This window comes from Salvelinus alpinus, chromosome 2 (assembly GCF_045679555.1).
Source record: "Salvelinus alpinus chromosome 2, SLU_Salpinus.1, whole genome shotgun sequence".
In the NCBI taxonomy this organism is placed as follows: Eukaryota; Metazoa; Chordata; class Actinopteri; order Salmoniformes; family Salmonidae; genus Salvelinus; species Salvelinus alpinus.
In genome coordinates this window covers 71,270,016-71,297,119 of record NC_092087.1, presented here as the reverse complement: position 1 = coordinate 71,297,119, position 27,104 = coordinate 71,270,016, and the positions used below count along the sequence as shown (strand labels likewise).

The 27,104-nt window shown below is 42.3% G+C and overlaps 2 protein-coding genes across 6 annotated transcripts; both read left to right on the top strand.

The window, feature by feature from the left end:
- Positions 1-188: 188 nt before the first annotated feature.
- On the top strand, positions 189-22,188 carry LOC139567660 (puromycin-sensitive aminopeptidase-like). Of its 4 annotated transcripts, none has more exons than XM_071389062.1 (23): positions 189-576; positions 5,251-5,335; positions 5,533-5,610; positions 5,783-5,904; positions 6,339-6,446; positions 6,766-6,966; positions 7,149-7,245; positions 7,345-7,378; positions 7,608-7,722; positions 7,905-8,069; positions 8,217-8,321; positions 8,491-8,551; positions 8,681-8,790; positions 8,923-8,986; positions 9,132-9,271; positions 10,387-10,521; positions 14,704-14,923; positions 15,433-15,575; positions 16,054-16,110; positions 16,534-16,641; positions 16,970-17,125; positions 19,674-19,721; positions 19,853-22,188. In XM_071389062.1, the coding sequence occupies exons 1-23, from the start codon at positions 283-285 to the stop codon at positions 19,997-19,999; spliced, it is 2,793 nt and encodes a 930-aa protein (XP_071245163.1). In that variant the 5' UTR covers positions 189-282; the 3' UTR covers positions 20,000-22,188. The 4 variants fall into 4 exon arrangements, with proteins under 4 accessions (XP_071245163.1, XP_071245162.1, XP_071245161.1 ...); XM_071389061.1 differs by having other exon boundaries at positions 5,251-5,341; XM_071389060.1 differs by having other exon boundaries at positions 190-576; positions 14,704-14,944.
- Positions 22,189-22,963: 775 nt separating this feature from the next.
- Positions 22,964-26,938, top strand: LOC139567665 (UPF0669 protein C6orf120 homolog). Of its 2 annotated transcripts, XM_071389067.1 has the most exons (3): positions 22,964-23,007; positions 23,200-23,328; positions 24,216-26,938. In XM_071389067.1, the coding sequence occupies exon 3, from the start codon at positions 24,280-24,282 to the stop codon at positions 24,829-24,831; it is 552 nt and encodes a 183-aa protein (XP_071245168.1). In that variant the 5' UTR covers positions 22,964-23,007; positions 23,200-23,328; positions 24,216-24,279; the 3' UTR covers positions 24,832-26,938. The 2 variants fall into 2 exon arrangements, with proteins under 2 accessions (XP_071245168.1, XP_071245169.1); XM_071389068.1 differs by lacking the exon at positions 22,964-23,007 and having other exon boundaries at positions 23,328-23,531.
- Positions 26,939-27,104: the final 166 nt, after the last annotated feature.

Here is a 27,104-nt window from a genome sequence, read left to right as displayed (position 1 = left end):
GAATGCCACAAACAGAAAGCATGTAATTATCAATTATGATTTATGTCAAATATTTTACATAACATATAGCTATATTTTTGGAGAAATAAAAGGTGACTGCAATTGACAAACAAACTAATTTAAAACCAAAAATATTGAACACACCCCCTTGTTCCAGTGTTCCTCCGCTTCAACGCGATGGCGCTTTTTCCTCGTCATACTGCGCTCCTACACACGTTGTTTCGGTGGATTTGAAGTGAGAGGGGAGGACTCTAGCTGGCAACATTTCTAGCTAAGGATTTTATGTTGCTAGTTCTCGGCCGTCGGGTTTCTCTGTCATTCGTAAAACGAGTCATTCCCCAAGATCCAGTTTTGTTGTCGAATCCCATTTTGCAGGACTTCAGAACTATCAAATTCCGAGTAATACACAGCAGCACCTTCTTCGCAAGCGCTACCAGACAAAATACAGACACCATGCCTGAAAGGAGGCCCTTCGTAAGGTTGCCCACTGACGTCTACCCCGTCAACTACGGGTTGTGCTTGAAGCCCGACCTCATCGACTTCACTTTCGAGGGCAAGTTAGAGGCGATTGTGAAGGTAGGTGAAGTAATTGAAAGATCATTTGTATAGTACTTTGTGCATGGCGGGGACTCCCTTGTGTAATCTATTTTGCCTAGTTTACAACGTTCGAATGGCGAACGGCAAAATGCTAACTAGCTAGTCGTCTAACGTTAGCGCGAACTCCTAACTAATGTTATCTACTAGCCCATGATGGTAGTGGCAAACAGCTAGCCTAACTCACTTTAGCTAGGTTGAAAATAAATTAGCGCTTTACCTGCTCTGAATGGTACTGTCCAGAGTAACTAGCTACCTAACGTTACCTAGCTGAACCGTCATTCGCTAGTTAACTGTTAATACTAGTTAGTTAGATAGTTATGCACATTAACGTTAGCTCGCTGTCATTTTTGCAAATCGTTAACTGGCTAATAGTCACTACTACATCTCACTTGAAATTAATGTATAGTATGATCAACGTCAATACAAAGATGTGTATTTAGCTTAAATGCTAACGTTAGTTTTATGCCAGCGTACCCAGTTAGCATGCGCGCTAGTGCTACCTTGCTAACTGAGCTAATGTTTGCTAAATCATAGCTAGCAAATGTCTTCCTGCTAGAGAAGACCTCCCAGCTTCCGCCTCTGTTAACCTATTTGGCAAGCGTGTTGTTAGCAGACCATGAAATGACAAAACACTAGACATTCGCAACACCCGTGACGTGTAACATTCAGAACTCATCTTGTTTGATGATATGTACGACAAATTTGGCTAAATGATTCCTAATCGTTGCCTGTTGGTGTAAACCAATTACTACATACGGATGGGCATGAGTTCTCAAAGCTCGCTCTTTAACCATAGATTCATTTTTTTAATATACTGAAACTATTTGGTGGAATGTGCCTGGGCTACCCGAACATTTTGTCTTAAAGACAACTTTTGACTTGCGGGACACAACAAAAAAGAAACCAAGCCAAACATCACACCGTTTCTCTCCCAAAATTCCCTTTCCCCTCCATGTCTCATTCGCTCAATTGCGTTCTGACTGCTTCCTACACACAGGCGTGCTGAGTGCGCATCACAAGCTCCTGTTAGGTCTACATAAATAAATGCCTATAAAAATGTATCTGGTGGGATACACAAACTACATTCCTTGCCAAATGATGAGTTTTCACAAATTATAAATGGATTGCCTATTTTCCGCTGGATTCACCTAGACTGACCAGGTGAAAGCTGTTATTCCTGATTGATGTCACTTGTTAAATCCACTGCAATCGGTGTAGAAGATGAAGGGGAGGAGACAGGTTAAAGAAGGATTCTTAAGCCTTGAGGCATGGATTGTGTATGTGTGCAGTTCAGATTGTGAATAGGCAAGACAAAATATGTCAGGCGCACCGGTTTGTGTCGAACTGCAACACTGCTGGGTTTTTCATGTTCAACCGTTTCCCGCGTGTATCAAGAATGGCCCACCACCCAAAGGACATCCAGCCAACTTGACACAACCGTAGAAAGCATTGGGTCAGCATGGGCCAGCATCCCTGTGGAACTCTTTTGACACCTTGTAGAGTCCATTCCCTGACGAATTGGTCCTGTTCTGAGGGCAAAAGGAGGGGGTTTAACTCAATATCAGGAAGGTGTTCTTAATATTTTGTAAACTTTGTGTGGGGAAATTAGGATTTGTTATCTGTAATGGTTATGATAAATTAGGCATTGTTGCGATCTGTTGGCATATATGTTAACTGCCCATCCCTAATACTACACCACATGTGTATTAGACTTGCTTGCTTCATTTGATTAGTTTCTAATGGGTGTCATATTTGGTGCCAAATATAGTGCGTATATTGCCCTCGGATGTTTGCATACACCATCTTCATCTCAGAACACAGGCTACGAACACAAGTTACTTGTCATCATGTGGACATAACACTGGCTGTATTTCAATGACACTGCCGGGCTAAACTATTTTAGTTCTTGCCACACAAACATTGTCTAAATCTAAGAGATTACTGTATGGTTATCTATGTGCCACTGATCTATGTTTGGTAGCCTATCCATAGGAGGACGGCACATTGTATTACGTAGTTGGTGAACAGCATATTCCAAGGAAATTAGGCTAGATCAAAGGCTACTCTTGATTAGGCTGCTCTTGGCGTTTAAGTGACAAATAGTTGTCAAGTAGGGCAATTTCAACTGCAATACATGGGCTATGTGTTGTCAGTTGCATGGTTGTTATTTGCATGCACATGCTATAATTTCATTAGCCAAGTTAATGACAAAGCCAGCCCATGATTTAAAAGTTGTCAGATAACCGCACAATAGCCAATGAGATGCATAGCGACGTGGCACCGTGCCATCACCGAGCGCGCTCTATAATTACATCCCTGCCTTCTCGGTTACAACCTCCCAGCTCTCGATTTGAGTATCAAAATAAACTACGGCAGCACCCAACCGTCAATAACTGGGCCTAGCCTACTCTCTCAAAGCTGCATCTGAGTGTGCTGCTGGGTTCCGCCCTCAATAAGTCGGACGTCGACCGTCACATGAGCCGCTATCACATTGCATTCTAGTCAGAAGCCCTACAGGATGTCTCTTTCTTTCCCTCTCTCCAAACCATCTTTTGCTCCCGTTCCGATCTCCCTGACAAGCCACAATGTTTTCACGGTGACACTGAGCCACTTGATCGCTGCTGTCTGACACAACAGATTAGATTTACCCTTATAGTGGATTTGCTTATGGCAGGAAAAACAAAAAATATCCTAGTTTAGAAGTATTATATCGAGGCAGTATTATCGTTGAGGGACTCTAGAATGACTGCCCATATACAGTGGGGAGAACAAGTATTTGATACACTGCCGATTTTGCAAGTTTTCCTACTTACAAAGCATGTAGAGGTCTGTAATTTTTATCATAGGTACACTTCAACTGTGAGAGACGGAATCTAAAACAAAAATCCAGAAAATCACATTGTATGATTTTTAAGTAAATAATTTGCATTTTATTGCATGACATAAGTATTTGATACATCAGAAAAGCAGAACTTAATATTTGGTACAGAAACCTTTGTTTGCAATTACAGAGATCATACGTTTCCTGTAGTTCTTGACTAGGTTTGCACACACTGCAGCAGGGATTTTGGCCCACTCCTCCCTACAGATCTTCTCCAGATCCTTCAGGTTTCGGGGCTGTCGCTGGGCAATACGGAGTTTCAGCTCCCTCCAAAGATTTTCTATTGGGTTCAGGTCTGGAGACTGGCTAGGCCACTCCAGGACCTTGAGATGCTTCTTACGGAGCCACTCCTTAGTTGCCATGGCTGTGTGCTTCGTGTCGTTGTCATGCTGGAAGACCCAGCCACGACCCATCTTCAATGCTCTTACTGAGGGAAGGAGGTTGTTGGCCAAGATCTCGCGATACATGGCCCCATCCATCCTCCCCTCAATACGGTGCAGTCGTCCTGTCCCCTTTGCAGAAAAGCATCCCCAAAGAATGATGTTTCCACCTCCATGCTTCACGGTTGAGATGGTGTTCTTGGGGTTGTACTCATCCTTCTTCTTCCTCCAAACACGGCGAGTGGAGTTTAGACCAAAAAGCTCTATTTTTGTCTCATCAGACCACATGACCTTCTCCCATTCCTCCTCTGGATCATCCAGATGGTCATTGGCAAACTTCAGACGGGCCTGGACATGCGCTGGCTTGAGCAGGGGGATCTTGCGTGCGCTGCAGGATTTTAATCCATGACGGCATGGTGTGTTACTAATGGTTTTCTTTGAGACTGTGGTCCCAGCTCTCTTCAGGTTATTGACCAGGTCCTGCCGTGTAGTTCTGGGCTGATCCCTCACCTTCCTCATGATCATTGATGCCCCACGAGGTGAGATCTTGCATGGAGCCCCAGACCGAGGGTGATTGACCGTCATCTTGAACTTCTTCCATTTTCTAATAATTGCGCCAACAGTTGTTGCCTTCTCACCAAGCTGTTGCCTATTGTCCTGTAGCCCATCCCAGCCTTGTGCAGGTCTACAATTGTATCCCTGATGTCCTTACACAGCTCTCTGGTCTTGGCCATTGTGGAGAGGTTGGAGTCTGTTTGATTGAGTGTGTGGACAGGTGTCTTTTATACATGTAACGAGTTCAAACAGGTGCAGTTAATACAGGTAATGAGTGAAGAACAGGAGGGCTTCTTAAAGAAAAACTAACAGGTCTGTGAGAGCCGGAATTCTTACTGGTTGGTAGGTGATCAAATACTTATGTCATGCAATAAATTGCAAATTAATTACTTAAAAATCATACAATGTGATTTTCTGGATTTTTGTTTTAGATTCCGTCTCTTACAGTTGAAGTGTACCTATGATAAAAATTACAGACCTCTACATGCTTTGTAAGTAGGAAAACCTTCAAAATCGGCAGTGTATCAAATACTTGTTCTCCCCACTGTATATATATATATACTTGATAATTCAACTTTAATCTCTTATCTTTAGAAAAAATGTGGGGGGGAAATGACATGCCAAGCTGCTATATACGGCATTTTGTTTATTTTCACTGGAGGTCATTGGAGTAGCTTTATTATAAAGCAGCCCTCTGACACCCTCCTGGTGTGTATATACATATATTTTTTTTACAGAAATTAAAAATATGGCATTCTTATGTCATACCAGGTATTTATACAAGGGTCTGCTAGTCCCCGATTTTACTTAGTAGTTGTGTTTCTGTCGTTTTTCCAGGTTAACCTGGCCACTAATCAGATTGTGATGAACTGTGCTGACATCGACATCATCACAGCATCCTTTGTACCAGAGGGAGGGGAAGGTGAGGGTGAGATTCTGTCAATTGTCTTTTCATTTTTCTCTTAAATATAGACAAACTATTATATATTTTATATATTCAATGTATTTCTTCTATTTCCTGATTAGACCTGCTTTCCAGGCTTGTTAGGCACATTTGTATATTATTTTCGTATGTTATGGCAGCGAATATCAGCCTTGCATTTTTTCCCTTCTCTTTAGAAATTAATGCTACAGGATTCAACTATCAAAATGAGGACGAGAAAGTCACTCTGTCATTCCCTAGTGCTCTACAGAAAGGTAAGTTGAAGGACTTGCCGTTAACCAGAATGGCTACAGGGCTTTTTAGGGTTCTAATGAACCCTCCACTCTCTGCCATTAATTATTCTTCCTGGTGTTTGACAAAAACAAACCTCTTATTGTAGTAAAGGCTGAATAAACACATGTTGGCTTTTTTGCACCTGTTTCCCAGGATCCGGTACATTGAAGATTGACTTTGTTGGGGAGCTGAATGACAAAATGAAAGGGTTCTACAGAAGTAAATATGCAACTCCTGCAGGAGAAATCCGCTATGCTGCTGTCACACAGTTCGAGGTACAGTAACTAGGCGCTCCTCCTGTCCTGCATTACTTCTGTTACCATAATGAGTACAGGTTCTCTAGGCAGCAGAGTTGATTGCTTAACCCATGTTGAAATAGTGTAAAAGGAATGTGACTGCCATTTGACCACAATGTTTGAGGATTGTCACACCCTGGCTATAGGCTGAATGTTTTAGCAACCATTGTTGGAGATTCTTGATAATTCAACTTTGTAATCTCTTATCTTTAGAAAAAATGTGGCGGGGAAATGACATGCCCAGATGCTATATACGGCATGTTGTTTATTTTCATTTTTCACTAGAGGTCATTGGAGTAGCCCTCTGACACCCTCCAGGATGTTTGCCTGACCTAACACGCTGTGAAACGTGTTGTCCACTCTGTCTCGCTTAATCTCCTATGGTCTTTTCTCCTCTTCTCTTCTCTCCTCAGGCCACGGACGCTCGCCGGGCTTTTCCCTGTTGGGATGAGCCAGCTATCAAAGCCACCTTTGACATCTCTCTGATAGTTCCCAAGGAACGAGTAGCCTTGTCAAATATGGTACGTGTCACACTAACTCTTCTGCCTGGGGACGCCAAACAGCTTGAGTCACATTTCGCTACTCTGTTGTTGCGCTCTGCTAACATTGGCTTATGTAACATAAGACGGTCTTGTTGGGTCACTGCATTTCCTCCCATCTAGCTGCAAGAATTAGTCTGCTGGCATTCAAAATTCAACTGAATTAGTATGTTTTTCCAAGATGTCTGCCCTGTGGACTGTTAAAGGCTATGAGCTCATTCTTCAAAAGCATTGCTGACTCTATGACTTTCTGATTACATTTTCTGTCCGTACTAATATGCCCTTGTCCTCAATGACACAGAATGTCATCGATCGAAAGCCACATCCAGAAGATGACAGCCTTTTGGAAGTGAAGTTCGCCACCACCCCCATTATGTCCACATACCTTGTAGCATTCGTCATCGGCGAATATGACTTTGTAGAAGGCCAATCGTCGGACGGCGTGACCGTACGCGTCTACACGCCTACCGGAAAGGCGGAACAAGGGAAATTTGCACTAGAGGTGAGTTGTTTTTACTTCTTTTAAACTTGGATAATGGTTAGACCAGTACTAAACACTAGTCATGTATCACAATGACTGTTTGTTATATTGATGAATGACTGTTGTGCTAGCAGCAACTATCTATTGGCGTCAAGTGTAAAATGGAAATGATATCTAGTTTTTTCTATCCATGTTTCTCACAGGTTGCTGTAAAGACCTTACCTTTCTACAACGACTACTTCAATGTTCCTTACCCATTGCCTAAAATTGATCTAATAGCTATCGCTGACTTTGCTGCTGGTAAGTACAATTCAAATGACTGTATTTCAATTATTATATTGTGATGATAAAATAGGAATTATAGTCAAGATCTAACACGCTTGGTGCTGCCCCCTCCAGGTGCCATGGAAAACTGGGGCCTTGTTACCTACAGGTAAATCTAAAGTAATGTTGCTAAATTTGCAACTAATGAGAGGATGCACAGTTAGCCTGCCAGTCATGTTATTCCACAAAAAGTTTATTTGATTACCACTAGCGGGAAATGTACGTGATTTTATATTCAATGTATTTTATGCATGCTACCACTAGGGGGAGTGTGAAATGAATCGCTTTTGCGCTTGTTTTTCTTCGAGTTGACCTCGCTGTTTGACCTTGTTTCCCAGGGAGACGGCGCTGCTGATTGACCCGAAGAACTCGTGCTCGTCCTCACGGCAGTGGGTGGCCCTGGTGGTGGGACACGAGCTAGCTCACCAGTGGTTCGGGAACCTGGTCACCATGGTAAACGACCACTGCGCTCTTTACTGCTTATGTAGAAACTAAAAGCGCTCTCCTGGTCAATGACAGAAGGACATTACATTATTGAAGATGAAATAATATGATCAACATTCTTCAATTGCGTAGGCGTATACATTGTTGTCCCGAATATGTTTTAGTCAATATGATCGCCTTTTGCCTTGTAGGAATGGTGGACCCATCTGTGGCTTAACGAGGGCTTTGCATCATGGATCGAGTACCTCTGTGTGGACCACTGCTTCCCTGACTACGACATCTGGACACAGTTTGTGTCTGCCGACTACACCCGCGCCCTGGACCTGGATGCGCTGGACAACAGTCATCCCATCGAGGTGTGTTGGCTTTAAATTTGCAAGATTGTGTGTGTGTGTACTGGACCAAAGTTTTCCAGTAGACTTGAATGTACGTGAGGTATCAGATGAAAGCGACCCTCGTACCGCGTTTTGAAAGCATGAACTGACTGATCCCCTGTACTGCAGGTGAACGTGGGCCACCCGTCGGAGGTGGATGAAATCTTTGATGCCATATCCTACAGTAAAGGAGCGTCTGTGATCCGTATGCTGCACAACTACATAGGAGACGAGGTGAGGAGCTGCTGCCCAGGCACACTGCCATGTTGTCCACTAATTAGTCTAGCTCTCTTTCATATACTAGCTAAAAAGGGTATTGCGTGAACAAGTGTCTCTTAAGTATTTGTATATTTTCATCTCAGGTGTTTTTCTTTGTAAACCTATTTGTTTCTTCTGTCTCTAGGATTTTAGGAAAGGAATGCATTCATATCTGTTGAAGTTCCAACATAAAAATGCAGCAACAGGTAACACTGTCAAGTCTCCTATAATTTCTCATGAATTTATAATGGACACGTTTGGTCCATTATAACAAGATTATTATTTGAGTGTTGTAATTGGTTGGTGACCACCTCTCTCCCCACCACCTCTCCCAGAGGACCTATGGGACTGTCTGGAACAGGCTAGCGGGAAACCCATCGCCCTGGTGATGAGCTCCTGGACTAAGCAGATGGGCTTCCCTATAATCGTAGTGGACCAGGAGCAGGTAAATAGACCACAATGGAAATTGTCTTTGGACAATATGAATGTACTGTTTTATGTCCTGTGAGAGGGGATCTCTCTGTTGTGGATATAGCTGTTTGTGTATTAAATAATCAAATACTTTTTGTTTTTGTAGCAAGGGGATGATCGCATCCTCAAGATATCTCAGAAGAAATTCTGTGCCAGTGGACCACATAATGGTAAGATAATATTTTCTAATAAATCAACACAAAAAAAGCCAAGTACAAATCGCTGGTTCACTACTTGTCACTTATTAGCTACATGAGACAAAGTTCCTACTTTGCTCCATCTCATTGGGTCTTGCTTGTGTCAATCATCCACCAGGTGAGGACTGCCCTAACTGGATGGTACCAATCAGTATCTGTACCGGTGAGGACCCCGGCTGTACCAAGCTCAAGGTGCTGCTGGACAGCCCAGAGACCACCATCACGATCAACAACGTCAGCCCTGACCAGTGGGTCAAGGTGAGGACAACCAAATTCCACCTATTACATCTGTCTAATATAGAATTGAGTTGAAAACTGAGGCCTTAAAATGTGTACTATAACCCTTATACAGAGTTGCATGTTTAGGGAATTAGAAATCTGTCTAATAAAAGCGTAATGGATACAAGAATGCTCGCTTCAAGAGCCATGACCTTGAAGGTCTGCTTGCTTGGAGAATTATAAACGTTTGTGAATGGGCCGTAACATTCATGATTCTGAGTCTGTTTAGTGTTTACTAACGGGTGGGAGATCATTGGGAGTTCAGTAAACCAATCACCTGACCAAAAGGGTCGGCGAGAAGTTAAGCCAACCATGACCCTTGAAGGTCTTTGAAAGGGGTCAAAAGGTCACACAGTTGGATATTGAAGGGGCCACTAGAGGGTCAGGATTTGTGAATGGACCATATAAATTGCTGTTTACTGAAAGGACATCATTAATGTCAAAGTAAGTCTGGGGAACTGAGAACCATTAAAGAATAACCACTTGATTGGGACTTGTGGTTGCTTGAGTGGGAGCATAGCCTGGCTAGTCCCTATCTAGTTAGCAATGCTAAAGAGGGTCCACAAGGCCAGTGGTTCCCAATCAGGGGAACTAGGACCCCTAGGGGTACTTGGCCTATCCACAGGGGTACTTGATAAAACTCATGAGACCATAGGCCTACTGCTAAAATGCTCAAGGGGACACTTCAAGGGTACTCCATGCAGAGCAAAATTCAATTGGTAGGACAGTAACTGAAAAGTGTTGGGAACCACTGCACAGGGCTATGGTAGAGGGAGTGAAACTATGAGTGTGCCATTCAGAACAGAGAATGATCTATGTACGGAGTTGATCAAAGGGATAGAAAATATCTCTTCCTGTTTCCTTAATGCTAAGCTGCACTTTTTATGGCTAGAATAGATCATTTTGTTTATTTTTTGGGGTGGGTGTCACTCAAGCATATAAGGGCTTTCTTCCACACTTGCTTGTTAGGCAGATTTATTTTCCGCTTTAGCTAACAAGTTTGGAACAGCAAATGGTTTGGCATGACGCCAACAAAGTAGTGGAAGAAAACAGATTGGCAACAAGGCTATTCAACTGTCCTCCTCCCCCTATAGATCAACCCAGGAACAGTGGGCTTCTACAGGATCCAGTACAGCTCGGCCATGTTGGAGAGCCTGCTACCTGGTATCAGAGACCTCACCCTGCTGCCTGTTGACCGTCTGGGCCTGCAGAACGACCTCTTCTCCCTGGTGAGTGACACAGACTACCGTCAACACTACACCAGCATGCCCTTTAGCTCGACGCTAACGCTCAATAATAAATTGGATATGTATGGTAATGGTGCTTGTATATAAAGTCAGTCATGGACAGGGAAAGGGTCAGTTCCTGTAACAATCATATTCAGGGAATGGCTTGAAAGTCACCGTAAAATCAAAAATCCTTTCTGCCACAAACGCTTCTTTCCTCTTCCATATAGCAAGGCCCCATCTGACTAGCCTAGTGCTACAGTAGCAAAGAAACACAAACTTTGGTGTATAAACAGATCATTTTTGAGGAAGCCCAGGGTCAAAGCTTCCCCTAAAATAAACTCTAGCCGCTTAATGTTGTAAAGGAAACCCCAACATAGTGTCATATCAAATTTTATTTGTCACATGCGCCACAGTGAAATGCTTACTTTAAAAGCCCTTAACCAACAATGCAGTTCTAAGAAAAATAAGTGTTAAGTAAAAAATAACAAATGTCTTAATAGGGCGTTGGGCCACCACTAGCTTCAATACACCTTGGTATAGCTTCTGCAAGTTTCTGGAACTCTATTAGAGGGTGCGACACTGTTCTTCCATGAGAAATTCCATTTTGGTGTTTTGTTCATGGTCGTGGGAAAACACTGTCTCAGGCGCCATTCCGGAATCTCCCATAAGTATGCAATTGGTTTGAGATCTGGTGACAGACAGCCATATGGTTTACATCAGGGTTCCCCAACCCTGTTTTTGGGCCACCACTAGCCAGAACAGTGTAGGTTTTTGCTCCAACCCCAGTTGTAACTAACCTGATTCATCTTATCAACCAGCTAATTATTAGAATCAGGTTGGCTAGATTAGGGCTGGAGTGAACCTACACGACTGTAGCTCTCCAGGAACAGGGTTGGACAGCCCTGGTTTACCTAGTTTTCATACTCATCAAACCATTCAGTGACTACTTATTCCCTGTGGTTGGGGGCATTGTCCTCCTATGGGGGCGTAGTTGGATTGGTTGTTTAGCAACCAAACCAATGCGTGTGCTACTATGGGCCAGAACAGACAGGGTTGTTTAGACTGACACGTAAACTATATTTAGTCTCCAAATGTTTATTGAAAACATACATTTGCACAATGAGCACGTGTTGTCTCTCAAATAGTTGTTGGTTAGATAGCTAGTGAATTTGAGCCATATTAGTATAGCCATGACATCAGTCAAAACAAGATACAACTAGCTGAAGCGAACCACCTACGATTCCCCACATGGCAGCTTCTTATCATTGTTGCTCGCTATCTGACCCTTCAGAATCATAACAACGCACGCCTTCTGGACACAATGATGCACACATGTCATTGTTTGTGATGTTGTCAGCCAACCTGTCTATAGCTGTGGTAGCCAAAATAATTCTCTGCCCAGCATTTTTATACATTACCCTAATCATCATGATGATAATTGCTTGATTAACTCAGGAACCACATCTGTGGTCGTGGTGCGTGGGTCATCCGCAACTGCACGACTATATGTATTAAAAAAGAGGCCATGGGCCGGACCCTAATCTGAAAATATAGGAAATGCGCTGTACTGTAGGCTACAGTCAGACCGCGGAATGTTTTTTTTTGACAGGGGTGTAGGATTTATTTTTGCCTAATTTAGATGTGTTTCTGATTTAAAAAAAATATATATATATAAATCTGACATTTTGGTAGGCTATTTGGAGAGCTTGGGCCTCAGGTTTAGGCTGTTCCTGTGATTTTCATATGCACATTTGAATCTAAATTAAATGAATGAAAATGATACAATTCTAAAAGTAACTTCTATTGCCAATATGTAAAAATAGCCTACATAAAGCCCCAAAATTATATTGCAACCTGCAGGTAGAAAATATCCTGATTAAAAAAATAAAAAAAAAATAAAAAAAAATGTTCCCCCTATAAATCACATTGGCTTTGCCTGTCTGCAAGGAACTTGAAACATTGTATGAACTTGGTCCAGCCGAAAGCTGGTGCTTGCAACATTGTGTAAAATATTCTGGGCCCTCAGTTTCCTGCACCAGTGAGCTTCAGACACACAGCTGTTGACTATTTGCGCAAGGGCTAAGAAGTAATCAGGAAGGCATATTTTATGACGTTTCCACCGGATCTGAGCTTTACTTTCTTTCCCCTTTCATGCTGAGTGGTAGGATAATCGAAAGGGAGAGAGCTGGAAAGATTGTTTAAATAGGTACGTTGAGGAAAATATTGTATTTCTCAATGGATGTAAAAATACTTTGTTTACTTGCAGTTTGAAGTGAAGAAATTACTTTGAGAAGCTCCACGGTGATGGCAAGTTAAGACAATCAGAAATGGTATCAGATCACTTATAGGCCTACATTTAGTCCTAGTCCTACTTCTATGCGTAATCAGCTGCGTGTCCTTACTCAAAATTGACAGGAGCGCTTCAAACAAAGGACAATGAATAAATTGACAACTTGTAAATGGAATGAAATAAACCAAAACTTTTTTTCTCGAGTGTAGTGTACGTTGTGCGCTTTGCAAACATACCCACTCCTAGAATGAGAACGGTAAGACTGTAATAATAATATATTGAATGCATTAACAGAAATAACTGTAACCAAACATTATAGACGATAAATTATGGGAATTAAGGGTAAATGTACTAGTGTGCCATCCCCGCGGCCTCCACAATGGATTAGTCCACTCAGAGGCGTGAATCAGACAGGTTTCTCATGTGCCATGAATTTTTTTAATTTTTGTGTTTGTGTGCGACTCCTCGAGTACAAAAAATCTTATATCAATCATCTTTTTGCAGATGGAACCTTATAGACCCAAGCTCTCTGTCGTTTTGACCGGCTGTAAGGAAGTAGAAAGCTGTGAAAACGCCCCAACATGTTTCTGATAAGTTTTCAGTTCGGTGTGGATGCATATTTTATGTGGTAGGAAATATGATCAGCTTTTATGATGCTGATTTTAAGAGAGCACCTCTACAGATGTTCCCCTAACTGCATTCGCATTCTCTCAAGATGCTGAAAGAAATCTTATTTCTCCACATATTTCAAAATGTGCATTTGGTGCTGCAAGAAATGCTTAATTCTGCAGGAGTTAATATTAAGGCTATGTGAGAGGTTATAGACCTACAGTCAGTATCCAGATTTCATTTTCCATTTAATCCATCTGAACAGTAGGCTAAAGTTCCCTGTTTTGATTGTGGAATATGTATAGTGCCCCAAACATTACTTTTCTGGCCCTCCCTTTTCTTTATTTTCACTTCCATTTTGCCGCATTTCTCTTATTTAAACTCCGACATTCACTTTTTCTGTCCGTTCCCAAAAGTATTTGGTGATTGGCATGTAGGCTATTTGGTGCGTGTACAGTTAGGCCCAAAAGCTTATAGGCTTACGTACAAATGCCAGATGGCCTAAAAAGAATGAAAGGAAAAACGTCAATGTAGCCTATAGATATATAAATTAAACTTGTATGTATTTTCTCTTTATTCAACCTGCCCTTCATCTATACAATATTTAATGAGCCTAAACCAACCCCACGGATCAACTCGCGCATCACTACTGTGTGGAAGCACCTGCTTTCGATATACTTTGTATTCCTCATTTACTCGTGTTTACATTATTTTGGCAGTTACCTACCTGTACATGTTATTGTTTTGTGGCCATGTAAACATAACTTATGATTGGGTAACGATATTTCTCCTTTCTCCCTCAGCACCCATGAGTATTAAGCTCTTCGACTAAGATATGTCATGTGAATTGTTAAGCATTGATTCTTTGGCCTTTTTTCTCACCAAAGCCTCTTATGAAGATGTTTACTGTAGACGTTAGATAAACAATGTGTAATCTAATCAACTTGTTTTCCTGCTTTATCCTATTCCTCAAAAGCTTTGTCCCATTCATTCAGGGCTCAATTACAAAAACTGTACATAACATCACAATACTGTGACTCTTACCAACTTTTCCCCTGCTCTTACCTCTTCTATTCCTCTTTTACCTCTTCCCCTCATTCTTCATATTCCTTCTCTTCTATTCCTCTTTCACCTCTTCCCCTCATTCTTCATATTCCTTCTCTTCTATTCCTCTTTTACCTCTCCTTTATTTTCCTCTTCTATTCTCCTTCTACCTCCACCCCCCCATTCCTTTTCTTCTTGTCCCCCATGTTCATCCTATTAATCATTTTCATCTTCCTCAGTCGCGCGCTGGCATGATCAGCACGGTGGAGGTGCTGAAGCTGATGGAGGCCTTCGTCAACGAGCCCAACTACACGGTGTGGAGCGACCTGAGCTGCAACCTGGGCGTGCTCTCCTCCCTGCTCTCCCACACCGACTTCCACGAGGAGATTCAGGAGTTCATCCGGGACCTGTTCACTCCCATCGGCCTCAAGCTGGGCTGGGAATGCAAGCAGGGCGAAGGTGAGCCCCCTGGGGCCGGTGGTAAGAGCTAAGAACTGAGCTGCCGAGTCATTCCGGAGTCGATCCTCAGCCTTAAGCCCCAAGTCACTTGATGTAGCTCTGATTGGGTTGGATAGTTGTAAGAGATGGTAATCAGACTACATTGCACTCTTGATAGGGTTGGTGGGATTTATTTATTATTATTTATTATTATTATTTATTTTCTGTTATATTGCTGACACCTATACGATCCTTTCAGATCTGCTCAAGTGCCTAGGGGTTAGGGGCTAAGGGTCAGGTTTGGAATTAGGCAAGTGTTTTCTGTAGTAGGGGTATCAGCCCAGAGCTGGTGATGTATGGATTTACTGGCTCCTGGATTGCCTAGCAGTAGATAAATTCTGTCTTTTTGGATGAAGTTCAGTGTGTCAAAGCGCTTGTTTTTAACGTGTTTGAGAGTGACTGGCGCTTTTTTTCCTTTCCCCTTCTGTTCTCTGGCCCCCGGTTCTTCTATTCCCCCCCCCCCCTCTCAGGTCACCTGGATGCCCTGCTGAGGGGCCTGGTTCTGGGGAAGCTGGGGAAGGCGGGACACAAGCCCACGCTGGAGGAGGCCCGGCGGCGATTCAAAGACCATGTGGAAGGCAAGCAGATCCTCTCTGCAGACCTCAGGAGCCCAGTAAGTTGTTCTGCCCCCCGTCACACACACACACTTATTCATAGAAACACACACGTATTCTTAACATGTAGTTACATAAACAAAGGCCCCATTCCAAACTAACCTTTGCCCTCTAACCCTAGGCTCTTGATGACTTTCGTGAATTTAAAAGATTTGATTGGTCAGCAATTTGATAATGTCTCCACCTAGGCCTCTGGTTGGCTAGGTGACGCTTCTTCAGTACTGCTTTCACCTGTCCATTAATTTTAATCAATTGTGGTCAACATTTCAACAATGGGCCTGTAGTCATGTTATTGATTCTACTTTCAAACAGTGACTTCTCATTTGTAGATAATTTAAGTGCTAATGATAGTTATTTAGTACCATCATGACTGGAAGTAGATGCCGTTTATGATGAGACAAAGACATAAAATTCTTGTAAAATCAAGTGATGAAACCATATTGAATGCCCATGTGTATGGTCTTTGTTTCTCTTCAGGTGTACTTAACAGTGCTGAAGCATGGTGACAGTGCCACGTTGGACACAATGCTGAAGGTAAGTCACACCAGCTAATGGTGTATTCACTAGTGCACACCGTAGCAAAATGTTTTGTAACGAAGCCAAGCATTTCTTATTGGATAAATTCAGATTAGTCCCTCCCTGTTTCTGCTCATTTGGTTCTGAGACAATACACCCCAGCCAGGCCAGCTGGTTGGAGATCAGTCTCCTCAATATCATGAGTCATATATTGTATCATGAATGATTTCAATAACATTTCCTCAGTCAGATGAACAGGATTACCAGCTCGTTCCATGTCCTAGACTCTCGTTAGAGCCTCACCAATAATCTGTGACAGATAAAGCTTTAATCACAGTCAATTGATATAATTTGATTTCGTCCCATAAATGTCACAAAGGTAAAATATGTATATATTTTTCTCTCACGTTATTGCTGTCTAATCTCTCCCATCCTCTTCAGCTTCACAAGCAGGCTGACATGCAGGAGGAGAAGAACCGCATAGAGAGAGTGCTGGGAGCCATCTCTGCCCCCGACCTCATCCAGAAAGTCCTCACCTTTGCCCTCTCGGTATGTGCACACAACCATTCTTGCCCTGGCATCTGGAGTGTGTTACTTGCTCCTGCTATTTTGTCAGGAGAATATAAAAGACAAAACAGAAATCCCTAGAAACATTAGTATTTACACCTGGTGTTCTATTAACACCTTGTGTTCTTTTGGTCTCGCTTTTATGGCTTTCTTTCTTGAATATAGCCGGTGCAATTGTTAACACTGGTGTTAACTAGCTTTGTAATTGTAGCCTTCCTAGTTGTTTTGGTCATAGGAGTTTGCTTATAGGATGAGCATGATGAATATATGTAAATTGGCAAAAACAGACCCCTCTGTTTCCCCTACCCAGGAGGATGTGCGTCCCCAGGACACGGTGTCAGTAATCGGGGGCGTGGCCGGAAGCAGTAAGCATGGAAGGAAAGCCGCCTGGAAGTTTGTCAAAGACAACTGGGAGGAGCTTCACAACCGCTACCAGGGCGGCTTCCTCATATCACGGCTCATCAAGGTAAGGGCTCCTTTCATTAAGCAATTTTTCTCCATAGCATTGTTTAACTGTTCTTATTCTCATATTTTCCTCAGCTCCTCAGAGGGCACTGTATACAGTGCATTTTGAGAGTATTCAGACCCCTTGACTTTTAACACATTTTGTTACGTTACAGCCTTATTCTAAAATGGATTAAATAAAAAATAATTCCTCAGCAATGTACACACAATACCCCATAATGACAAAGCGAAGAAAGGTTTTTAGAAAAGTTTGCAAATTTTTATTCAAAACAACAACATAAGTATTCAGACCCTTTGCTATGAGACTCGAAATTGAGCTCAGGTGCATCCTGTTTCTATTGATCATCCTCAATGTTTCTACAACTTGATTGGAATCCACCTGTGGTAAATTCAATTGATTGGACATGATTTGGAAAGGCACACCTGTCTATATAAGGTCCTGCAGTTGACAGTGTACAGTTGAAGTCTGATGTTTACATATACCTTAGCCAAATACATTTAAACTCAGTTTTTCACAATTCCTGGCATTTAATCCTAGTAAAAATTCCCTGTCTTAGGTCAGTTAGGATCACCACTTTATTTTAAGAATGTGAAATGTCAGAATAATAGTAGAGAGAATGATTTATTTCAGCTTTTATTTCTTTCATCACATTCCCAGTGGGTCAGAAGTTTACATACACTCAATTACTATTTGGTAGCATTGCCTTTTAAATTGCTTAACTTGGGTCAAACGTTTCGGGTAGCCTTCCACAAGCTTCCCACAATAAGTTGGGTGAATTTTGGCCAATTCCTTCTGACAGAGCTGGTGTAACTGAGTCAGGTTTGTAGGCCTCCTTCCTCACACACACTTTTTCAGTTCTGCCCACACATTTTCTATGGGATTGAGGTCAGGGCTTTGTGATGGCCACTCCAATACCTTGACTTTTTTGTCCTTAAGCCATTTTGCCACATTGGAAGTATGCTTGGGGTCATTGTCCATTTAGAAGACCCATTTGCGACCATGCTTTAACTTCCTGACTGATGTCTTGAGATGTTGCTTCAATATATCCATATAATTTTTCTTCCTCATGATGCCGTCTATTTTATGAAGTGCACCAGTCCCTCCTGCAGCAAAGCACCCCCACAACATGATGCTGCCACCCCCGTGCTTCACGGTTGGGATGGTGTTCTTCAGCTTGCAAGCCTCCCCCTTTTTCTACCAAACATAACGATGGTCAAACAGTTCTATTTTTGTTTAATCAAACCAGAGGACATTTCTCCAAAAAGTATGATCTTTGTCCCCATGTGCAGGTGCAAACAGTAGTCTGGCTTTTGTATGGCGGCCTTTCAGGTATCTGAGCGGCCTTTCAGGTAATGTCGGTATTTCTCCCAAGGATGAACCAGACTTGTGGAGGTTTCTTGTTTACAAGAAATTTGTGGAGTGGTTGAAAAACGAGTTTTAATGACTCCAACCTAAGTGTATGTAAACTTCTGACTTCAACTGTGTATCAGAGCAATAACCAAGCCATGAGGTTGAAGGAATTGTCCATGGAGCTCAGTGACAGGATTGTCGCGGCACAGATCTGGGGAAGGACAACCATCTCTGCAGCCCTCCACCAATCAGGCCTTTATGGTTGAGTTGCCAGACGGAAGCCACTCCTCAGTAAAAGCCACATGACAGGCCGCTTGGAGTTTGCCAAAAGGCACCTAGGACTCTCCGACCATGAGAAACAAGACTATCGGGTCTGATGAAACCAACATTGAACTATTTGGCCTGAATGCCAATCGTCACGTCTGGAGGAAACCTGGTACCATCCCTACGGTGAAGCATGGTGGTGGCAGCATCCTGCTGCGGGGATGTTTTTCAGCAGCATGGACTGGGAGACTAGTCAGGATCGAGGCAAAGATGAATGGAGCAAAGTACAGAGATCCTTGATGAAAACCTGCTCCAGAGCGCTCGGGACTTGACTGGGGCAAAGTTTACCTTCCAACAGGACAACGACCCTAAGCGCACACAGCCCAGGAGTGGCCTCAGGACAAGTGTGAATGTCCTTGAGTGGCCCAGCCAGAGCCCGGACTTGAACCTGATCGATTATCTCTGGAGAGACCTGAAAATAGCTGTGCAGTAACGCTCCCCATCCAACCTGACAGAGCTTAAGAGGATCTGCAGAGAGGAATGGGAGAAACTCAAAATACAGGTGTGCCAAGCTTGTAGCGTCATACTTGAGGATGTAATCGCTGCCAAAGGTGCTTTAACCAAGTACTGAGTAAAGGGTCTGAACACGTATGTAAATGTGATATTTCTGTTTTTCATTTTTAAATCTGCAAATATTTCTAAACCTGTTTTTGCTTTGTCATTATGGGGTATTGTGTATAGATGATTGTGTATAGGAAAAAAACATTTAAGAATAAGGCTGTAACGTAACAAATGTGGAAAAGTCAAGAGGTCTGAATACTTTCCGACTGCTCTGTATATATTACAAGAGGAATGTATTATGGAAGACTGGTAGCTTTTGCCTTTGGCCCAATGACCTAAGCCAACTCACTTGTATTTTCACCCCTCTTCACAGCTCTCTGTGGATGGATTCGCCATTGACAAAATGGCTGCTGAAGTGAAGGTGAGCATCATTGGTTTATACGTCTTTTAATATAGTGGTCTCGCTCAATAAAATGGTTAAATGTTAGCTATACTTATTTTAGTTAACTTCTGCCGTTCCAATTCTAAACGCGGCCATTTTGTGTCTTCCAGAGTTTCTTCGAGAGCCACCACGCACCGGCGGCTGAGCGCACGGTGCAGCAGTGCTGCGAGAACATTCTCCTGAATGCCGCCTGGCTCAAGCGCGATGCCGACGACATTCACCAGTATCTACTGAAGCGCAAAGCTCCCCCGGTCTGAACAACCCACTCCCCCCCCCCCTTCCAGCGCGGACCTCCCTGCATCATAGCTGCCTCGGCCCCCCCCTTCTCAGTCCATAGACGGAGCGAGCATACTCAAAGCAGGCTTAATTTCTCTAACAGAAAAAATACAAACGACGATGACGTCAACAAACAAGCCAAGAATTTAACCAAGTGTTGAAAAAGAAAAGACTATTATACATAAATAACAAAGCAAATTCATTTGTCTGACAAGGAATGTAGTTACCCCCATTCTGCCCATCGGAAGATGATACATGAGTTAGGTTACTGGGGTTTAACACTCCCAGATATGATTTGCGAAATGGCTATCCCAGGGTGCATCCCAAATGCCTCTCCATTCTCTACATTGGTGCACTATTTTTGACTTGAGCCAAATAAGCCCTGGTTAGTGCACTTTATAGGGTTCCATTTGAGATGCACACCAAGTCTGAGTGCATACTCACACTCCCGTACAGTTACGACACGCAAAACATGAACACTTGCATACACACACAGCCTTGCATCGTAGTTTGAAAACTGTGAATTAATTTCTCATCACCCGCTCCTACTCTATGGAGAGAAAAAAAAAGCATGAATTATATGATATATCCTGTGTTGCTGTTCACTTTGTTTGTTTTCTGTACAAACAAATTATTTAATTTTTTTCCTGCCATCGGCGTTTCGCAGTTGCTGGTTTTTACCCAACAGGTGTTGTGATTGGGTAAGAGCACAGCTGGGCAGAATGGGGTTAATATAGCGTGTGATGTTTTGTTGGCGGTAGTTAAATGAACTCATGGCACTGATCTCCATTTCTAATAACGGTTAGGACAAAAGGTGAGCAGCGCTAGCATGGTACTACATGTATACTGTTTAATGCAAGCATTCTTGCAAAGACGTTCCACAAATCTGAATGGAGATGTTCATCATTACTTTACCTGCCCCTCTTCCCCCTCCATCCATCATCCTACTCTGGCATTTGATACATACCATCCCCACATCAACAACCCCCCCCCCCCCCCCCCCTCTTCTGTCGTCTGTATTATCAGCCCTCTGTAAAGTTACAGAATTATGTATAGTATGGCAAACGACAAACATGCATATTTAAATTGTTACTTCATCTGCCACATTATATACAAAATGACATCTTGTTCTCAAAAACCATTAAAAAAAAAAAAAGATGCAGTGATTTATTTTAATGTTGAGGAAAAACTTTCATTGATTCTTAAGAATTAGTAAAACAACACTACTTGGGCCTTTAGTGCAGTTAACACCAGGAAACTTTAGTTAAAGATTATGTACTGGCCCAGTTTGAACTTTGAAATTATAGGATTTACTTAACACTGCTATTGAACTCTGAAGCCTTAAATTGGTCACGTGGTTTGCAATAATTATTACACTGAAGTGGGTGATATTCCACTGCAAAGTAAAAAATATTGTTTCTAACATAACAGATCTACACACAGACTTGTTGAACGAGTATATCTACATAGAATTTGATGTGGCTTAGAAAACATTTACCGGAGAAGATCATCAAAATAATTGTCACTCTTTCCCTGGAACATTTGTTGTGCTTTTGTTTAAAAATACAGTTGGTGTTCATTAAAGTAAAAAAAAAAAAGAAGAAAAAAAGACTTCAACAATGTGAAACTAGTAGAGTTGATTTATGATTGAGGTGTGAGTGTGCATGCCTGGAAACCAGTTGATATGTAATTTAACCATTCTTAATCCAATTTAATACATTTTTGTATGATCCTAATAAGCAAAAACATGATCATAAATAGATTACAAATGGTTCTAGGAAAAACTGCAATAGAAATGAACGCTGTAAATAATTGAAGTTGACCTAAATGAGAATAAAGAAAATGGGTATGATGTGTAGATGGTGGGAAGTAAAATCAGTCTATACATTTTGTTTCACAAGGTGTAAACTTGCGGTGGGGGATGTTGGTATATCTGAGATTTACATGCCGTTATATTTTCATTGCAGTATTAGGCTGCAGTCCAACGCTTTGTACTAGTGGGTGGGGAAAAAATGACTCAGTTTTTCATCATCTGATTGCTCAAACTTCGTTTTGAATGTCACATTGCTTCCGAGAAAAAAACGTTATTGGCAGAACGGCTGTGACGCTAGTGTTGCCAAAGCAGAAATTAAGATGCAGTACAATAAAGTAATGTGGTAATATCCTTCAATATGAGAGATTGTCTTTTCACCTTGGTTTACAGTACCTTGATCAGATGATGCATTGATATGCTAATGAGTCTTCAAATCCAGTTTATTTTTTTTACCCCTTTCTATAATCCAACGCACAGTGCTTGGAAACTGTAATACTAGAAACCTGATCTTGACGGCTGTATATAACGGGGTTGTGGACCGCTGGTCTAACTGCACTTCATGCATTGATCAAAACATTGTAATGTGTAAGCATTTTCTACAAAGAAATAATGCTGACATCATTCGACCAATGTGTAGTAACTTTTTTTTGTATCTCTTTGTAGGCTACTAAAATGGTGTTTGGGGTTCAGAGCTCCTCTAGCAACAACATTACTGCTGTGTGAAGCTTATATAACAGTTTAACTTTAGTCCGTCCCCTCGCCCCGACCCGGGCGCAAACCAGGGACCCACGAAGCATTGTTACCGATCGCTCCACAAAAGCCGCGGCCCTTGCAGAGCAAGGGGAACCACTACTTCAAGGTCTCAGAGCAAGTGACGTCACCGATTGAAAGGCTATTAGCGCGCACCACCGCTAACTAGCTAGCCATTTCACATCCGTTACACTCACCCCCTTTCGACCTCTTCCTTTTCCGCAGCAACCAGTGATCTGGGTCAACAGCATCAATGTAACAGTATAACTTTAGTCCGTCCCCTCGCCCCGACCCGGGCGCGAACCAGGGTCCCTCTGCACACAACAAGTGACGTCACCGATTGAAAGGCTATTAGCGCGCACCACTGCTAACTAGCTAGCCATTTCACATCCGTTACACTTACAAACAAGTTACCGAGGGGTGTGGGTATGAACTTGACAATAAATAGATCAGGTTACTGTAAATAACTTATAGAGAACTGGTTAGGATCACATTGTCTATTTATATAGAAGTTCCCATATCAAATGTACATTTTTAGGATGACGTGATTAATATAGGCCCAGTGTTACCTGGTTGTTTGTGTTCAATTATGAATGTACTACTTTCCCTGCACCGTAGGCGGCGCCAGTGGATGTTTAGGTGTGAGATACCCCGGAAAACGGAAGAAGTGAACTTTACACTGACTGGCTCGTTAGTTACTGGCAAAACAATAACCATTACTAAATCTGTGCTCGGAACAATGTACTGGTGAGTAGCTAATTGTCTTGTTCCACAAACCTGCTAAATATTGTGATAACAGTAATTGTTGCTTCTCGTCGCCCCGGAAATTTGTTTGTGCTAGACAACTAATTTAACGTTAGTTAGTTATGTAACGTTAATTTAGCGTAGCCAGTTAGCAAGCTAGCCAGTTTGCTAGGATGAAGAACGCTGGCAGCAGTAGCTTGCTCCTTGTAAGGCTGATGAAATGTAGCTATGTTCATATCAAGTAAAAATCTATTTGCTTATGTATTGTTAAATATATACATTTTGCATATAGTTAACTAGCCACCAGAACAATACTCACTTGACGTTTCGCTATCTAGCTAAAGTGTCCACATCATGGCCACGCGCTGTCAAACGTTGCAAAGCAAACAATTGCTTTAGGACTATATTCTGCGTTAGCGCATAACTGAGTCTAGCGTTATAATCTATTTTGTTAATGGGATTAGCCAGTCTGTGGCTGCTCTATAACAAAATCACAGGCCAGCGACTTGGACGTGAGCATTAGCCAGCAGTCAATGCAAGGCAGACAGACAGGGTGTGCGTAACGTCTTTACAGATGGCTATTCAAGAAGTAACTGCTAAACATGTGTAGTATAATACAAGGTTGCAGAGGTCACACATTGCTAATCTTTAGAAGAAGCTAGCTTGCTATTGTATTTATAGAGCAGAGATAGTGCATGGCTTGTAGCCAATACAGTGCTCTACAGACAGGAGGTGTCAGTTTTCTAAACATCCCTTAAAAGTAAATTGGCAGTCTGACACTATGTTCTGGCTGAAGACCATATTTCCCCCTTGAGGATTTGCCCTGTACAAGCTTTATCATGCTTATACTGTACTGTAGGTAATGCATTTGTTTCTGTGTTGCCCTTCAGGTTATCAACAGATGGTAGAAGGTGGGTGTTGTCCAGTTGGTGACTCTGACCATCCATCTCCACTATGGTGCTGTGCAGCAGCCTGCTGGCTGTGGCGTTCCTCCTGTCTCAGGCTGGGGGGTTCCTGCACTCTTTGGAAGAGGATGCCCTTCCTACGGAGTGGGTCCTGCTCCACGTGGTGCAGGGCCACATCGGGGCGGGGAACTACAGCTACCTGCGGCTCAACCACGATGGCAAGATCATCCTGCACATGCGCAGCCTCAAGGGGGACGCAGACCTGTACGTCTCAGACAAAACTCTGCGGCCCAGCTTCGACACCTACAAGCTGCAGTCTGCCACCTGCGGCCAGGACGTGGTCGTAGTGCCTGGAGACTTTGTGAGGCCCGTGGGGATTGGCATTTACGGGCACCCATCGCACCAGGAGAGTGAGTTTGAGATGAGGGTGTTTTATGATCAGACTTCCCTCCAGGACCCGTTCGATAAAAGGTTGTACCCCTCTGAGGAGGACGGGGGGAAGCAGAGATATGCTCCAGAGGATGACTTTGAGGAAGAGGAGTCCATCTTCTGGACTATTTTAATCGGGATTCTGAAGATTATACTTGAAATTTTGTTCTAAGAAATGTGTGCTGCTGCTCTCTGCCATGTGCATTTAGAATGAGGATACTTGTGGTGTAGTTGAGCTGAGTGCATGTGTTAATCTCTGGGCCCGGTTTCCCAAAAACATTTTAAGGCTAAGTTCATCTTAGAACCATAGGATGCTTTTGGGAAACCTGGGCCTGGCATTGGTTGGGCCTGGCATCTGAAATTAACCTGAGGGGAAGAAGCGGAAAAATCTAAGGGAATATATTTTTTTATTTCGTAATTCAATTGATTATCTTTTGATTAATGACGAAGGCAATGCCTCAATACGTTGCTTGTGATTTTTTTTGTTGAATCAAACCACTAGTATTTGCATATCTATATCAATTTTGCCATCTGATTTAAATGACTGGGTTATGTTCTGTATCTATGGACGCAAGCCAGACACAAATCTTAGGTTGCTACCCAGGCAGGCTGGTCATTAATTCTATCGGTTGCCAGAGACACGACCCAGTCGTTCACTCTTTTTGTTCTGTATCTGTGGACGCAACCCAGTCATTCATTCGAAATGTTCTATTGCCATGCTGGCTGGCAACATTCTTATCCCTTGCTTGCTAGCTAGCCAACTATGGTTAACTTAGTCAGGTCAAACAGCGCAACCAGAATAACAGCAAAGTAACTGCGTTTGTTTAAGCTGTTTTCCAGAGACATTTCTCATCAGGACACTGTTCAGAGGAATTAGCTAACACAATCCCTTCAAACTGAAGTTGGAAAGACTACAAACTAGCTGCATTTCGTTTTACCGATCCTATTGACATTTCTTTGTGTATATCCATAAAAATGATGCCAGTTGATTCATGATTTCGACTGGCTAAGAAAAGCTGTCTGCCTGCCTATCCTGTCCCAACACGTTCATTACTATGGGACAGCTGGAGATCGAATTTCAATTTTGAAACAATGTTGCAAATGTCAGAGATGGACAGCAAGGTTTATACAAATCTCCGCTGTTGAAAATCAACTGCTAGTTGAAAAGAAATGGGAGATAGGTATTTAAACGTCATAGCTTTAGCCGGTGGAAATTTTTGGAATAGACACCGGCTGGAATGCGTCCCAAAACACCAGGCAGAGAGAGCGTTCACTAAGTGTCGTTGAGGCACGTCGATACTGATAGGATCGGGAATAAAGACAACGCTGCTCTCTGATCAGCTTTCTCCATTCAAATCTTACCATAACATTCTAATTATTCCACGATACTGACGATGGATCAGCTCACAGAAAGATATCACATATGGCTAAAATATTAGGCAAATCAAGATTTGGCACATCATGAAATGTATATTAAGACAAATTACAGACAGTATCATACAAGTAGCAAAATGGAACTCAATTGATTGAACATGAAATGTATTTCAATATGATTTGAAATGGGCCTATATCCCACTTACTGTAGGCTATTTAGATTTTAATGCAGTCATCTCGGTTTTAATTTGAAGAGTGTTTTTATACCTCGCTTGTTTGTATCAATTGCAAAGATGTTGGCATCTTTGTATTTGTAATGAACTCCGTTCTGAAGTTATCAGCAGTCCGAGGCAAATAAACTGTAATTTTATGTTTAGTGGAGATCTGTGTATCAAGTGACGCCGGAGGGAAAAAAGCATCTATCGATGCACTTAGCTGTGCTACGAGTGGTCTGAGCCAGGCATTCGATTACGAGCGTTTAAGTCCAACAATGGTTTTTGGAAACAGCTCAGAGATTTAACGATGTGCCTACAAAGGTTCTAATGATGAACTTCGCCTTAAGATGTTTTTGTGAAACTGGGCCCTGTTCAATAGGTTCCAAATGGGAACAAATTACTTGAAGTGGAGGCGGCAGGCACTACCTGAAACTTTTCAATAGGAATGATCTTTTGCGTTACCATTTGAAAACGTTTGCTCCCATGTGTGCCTAATGAATAAGACTCAGGTCTAAATTGGTGTCCTGGGTCTGAATTATGCAACAACTAAATATCAGTACACCAGAGAGCAGAGATGTTCAACAGTGCCTTTTGATCTGTCATGTCTTGGCTGAATGGCAATGCAACATCTCATGCAAATGGAGTCATTTTATAAGATTTTCAAATAAAGAGGTTTATCTTTGCAAAATACCTAGTGTCAGATTGTCTGTCTGGGATATCACAATAATTTTGTAAAATGAATTCAGATTCACTAAGTGCAATGATTATCAGTTTGTTCACTTGACTGTACAAGTATCAGACTAAGTGAAATGCATATAGGTTTCTCTTACAAGCAATATTTGTATATTTTTCTTAA

Excerpts from the sequence above, each read along its gene's own strand:
- LOC139567660 (XM_071389059.1), top strand. The coding sequence starts at position 283 with ATGTTGCTAGTTCTCGGCCGTCGGGTTTCTCTGTCATTCGTAAAACGA. Across the intron at positions 7,379-7,607 it reads TGGGGCCTTGTTACCTACAG|GGAGACGGCGCTGCTGATTG; the intron begins GTAAATCTAAAG and ends CTTGTTTCCCAG. Across the intron at positions 16,111-16,533 it reads CGTTGGACACAATGCTGAAG|CTTCACAAGCAGGCTGACAT; the intron begins GTAAGTCACACC and ends CATCCTCTTCAG.
- LOC139567665 (XM_071389067.1), top strand. The coding sequence starts at position 24,280 with ATGGTGCTGTGCAGCAGCCTGCTGGCTGTGGCGTTCCTCCTGTCTCAG.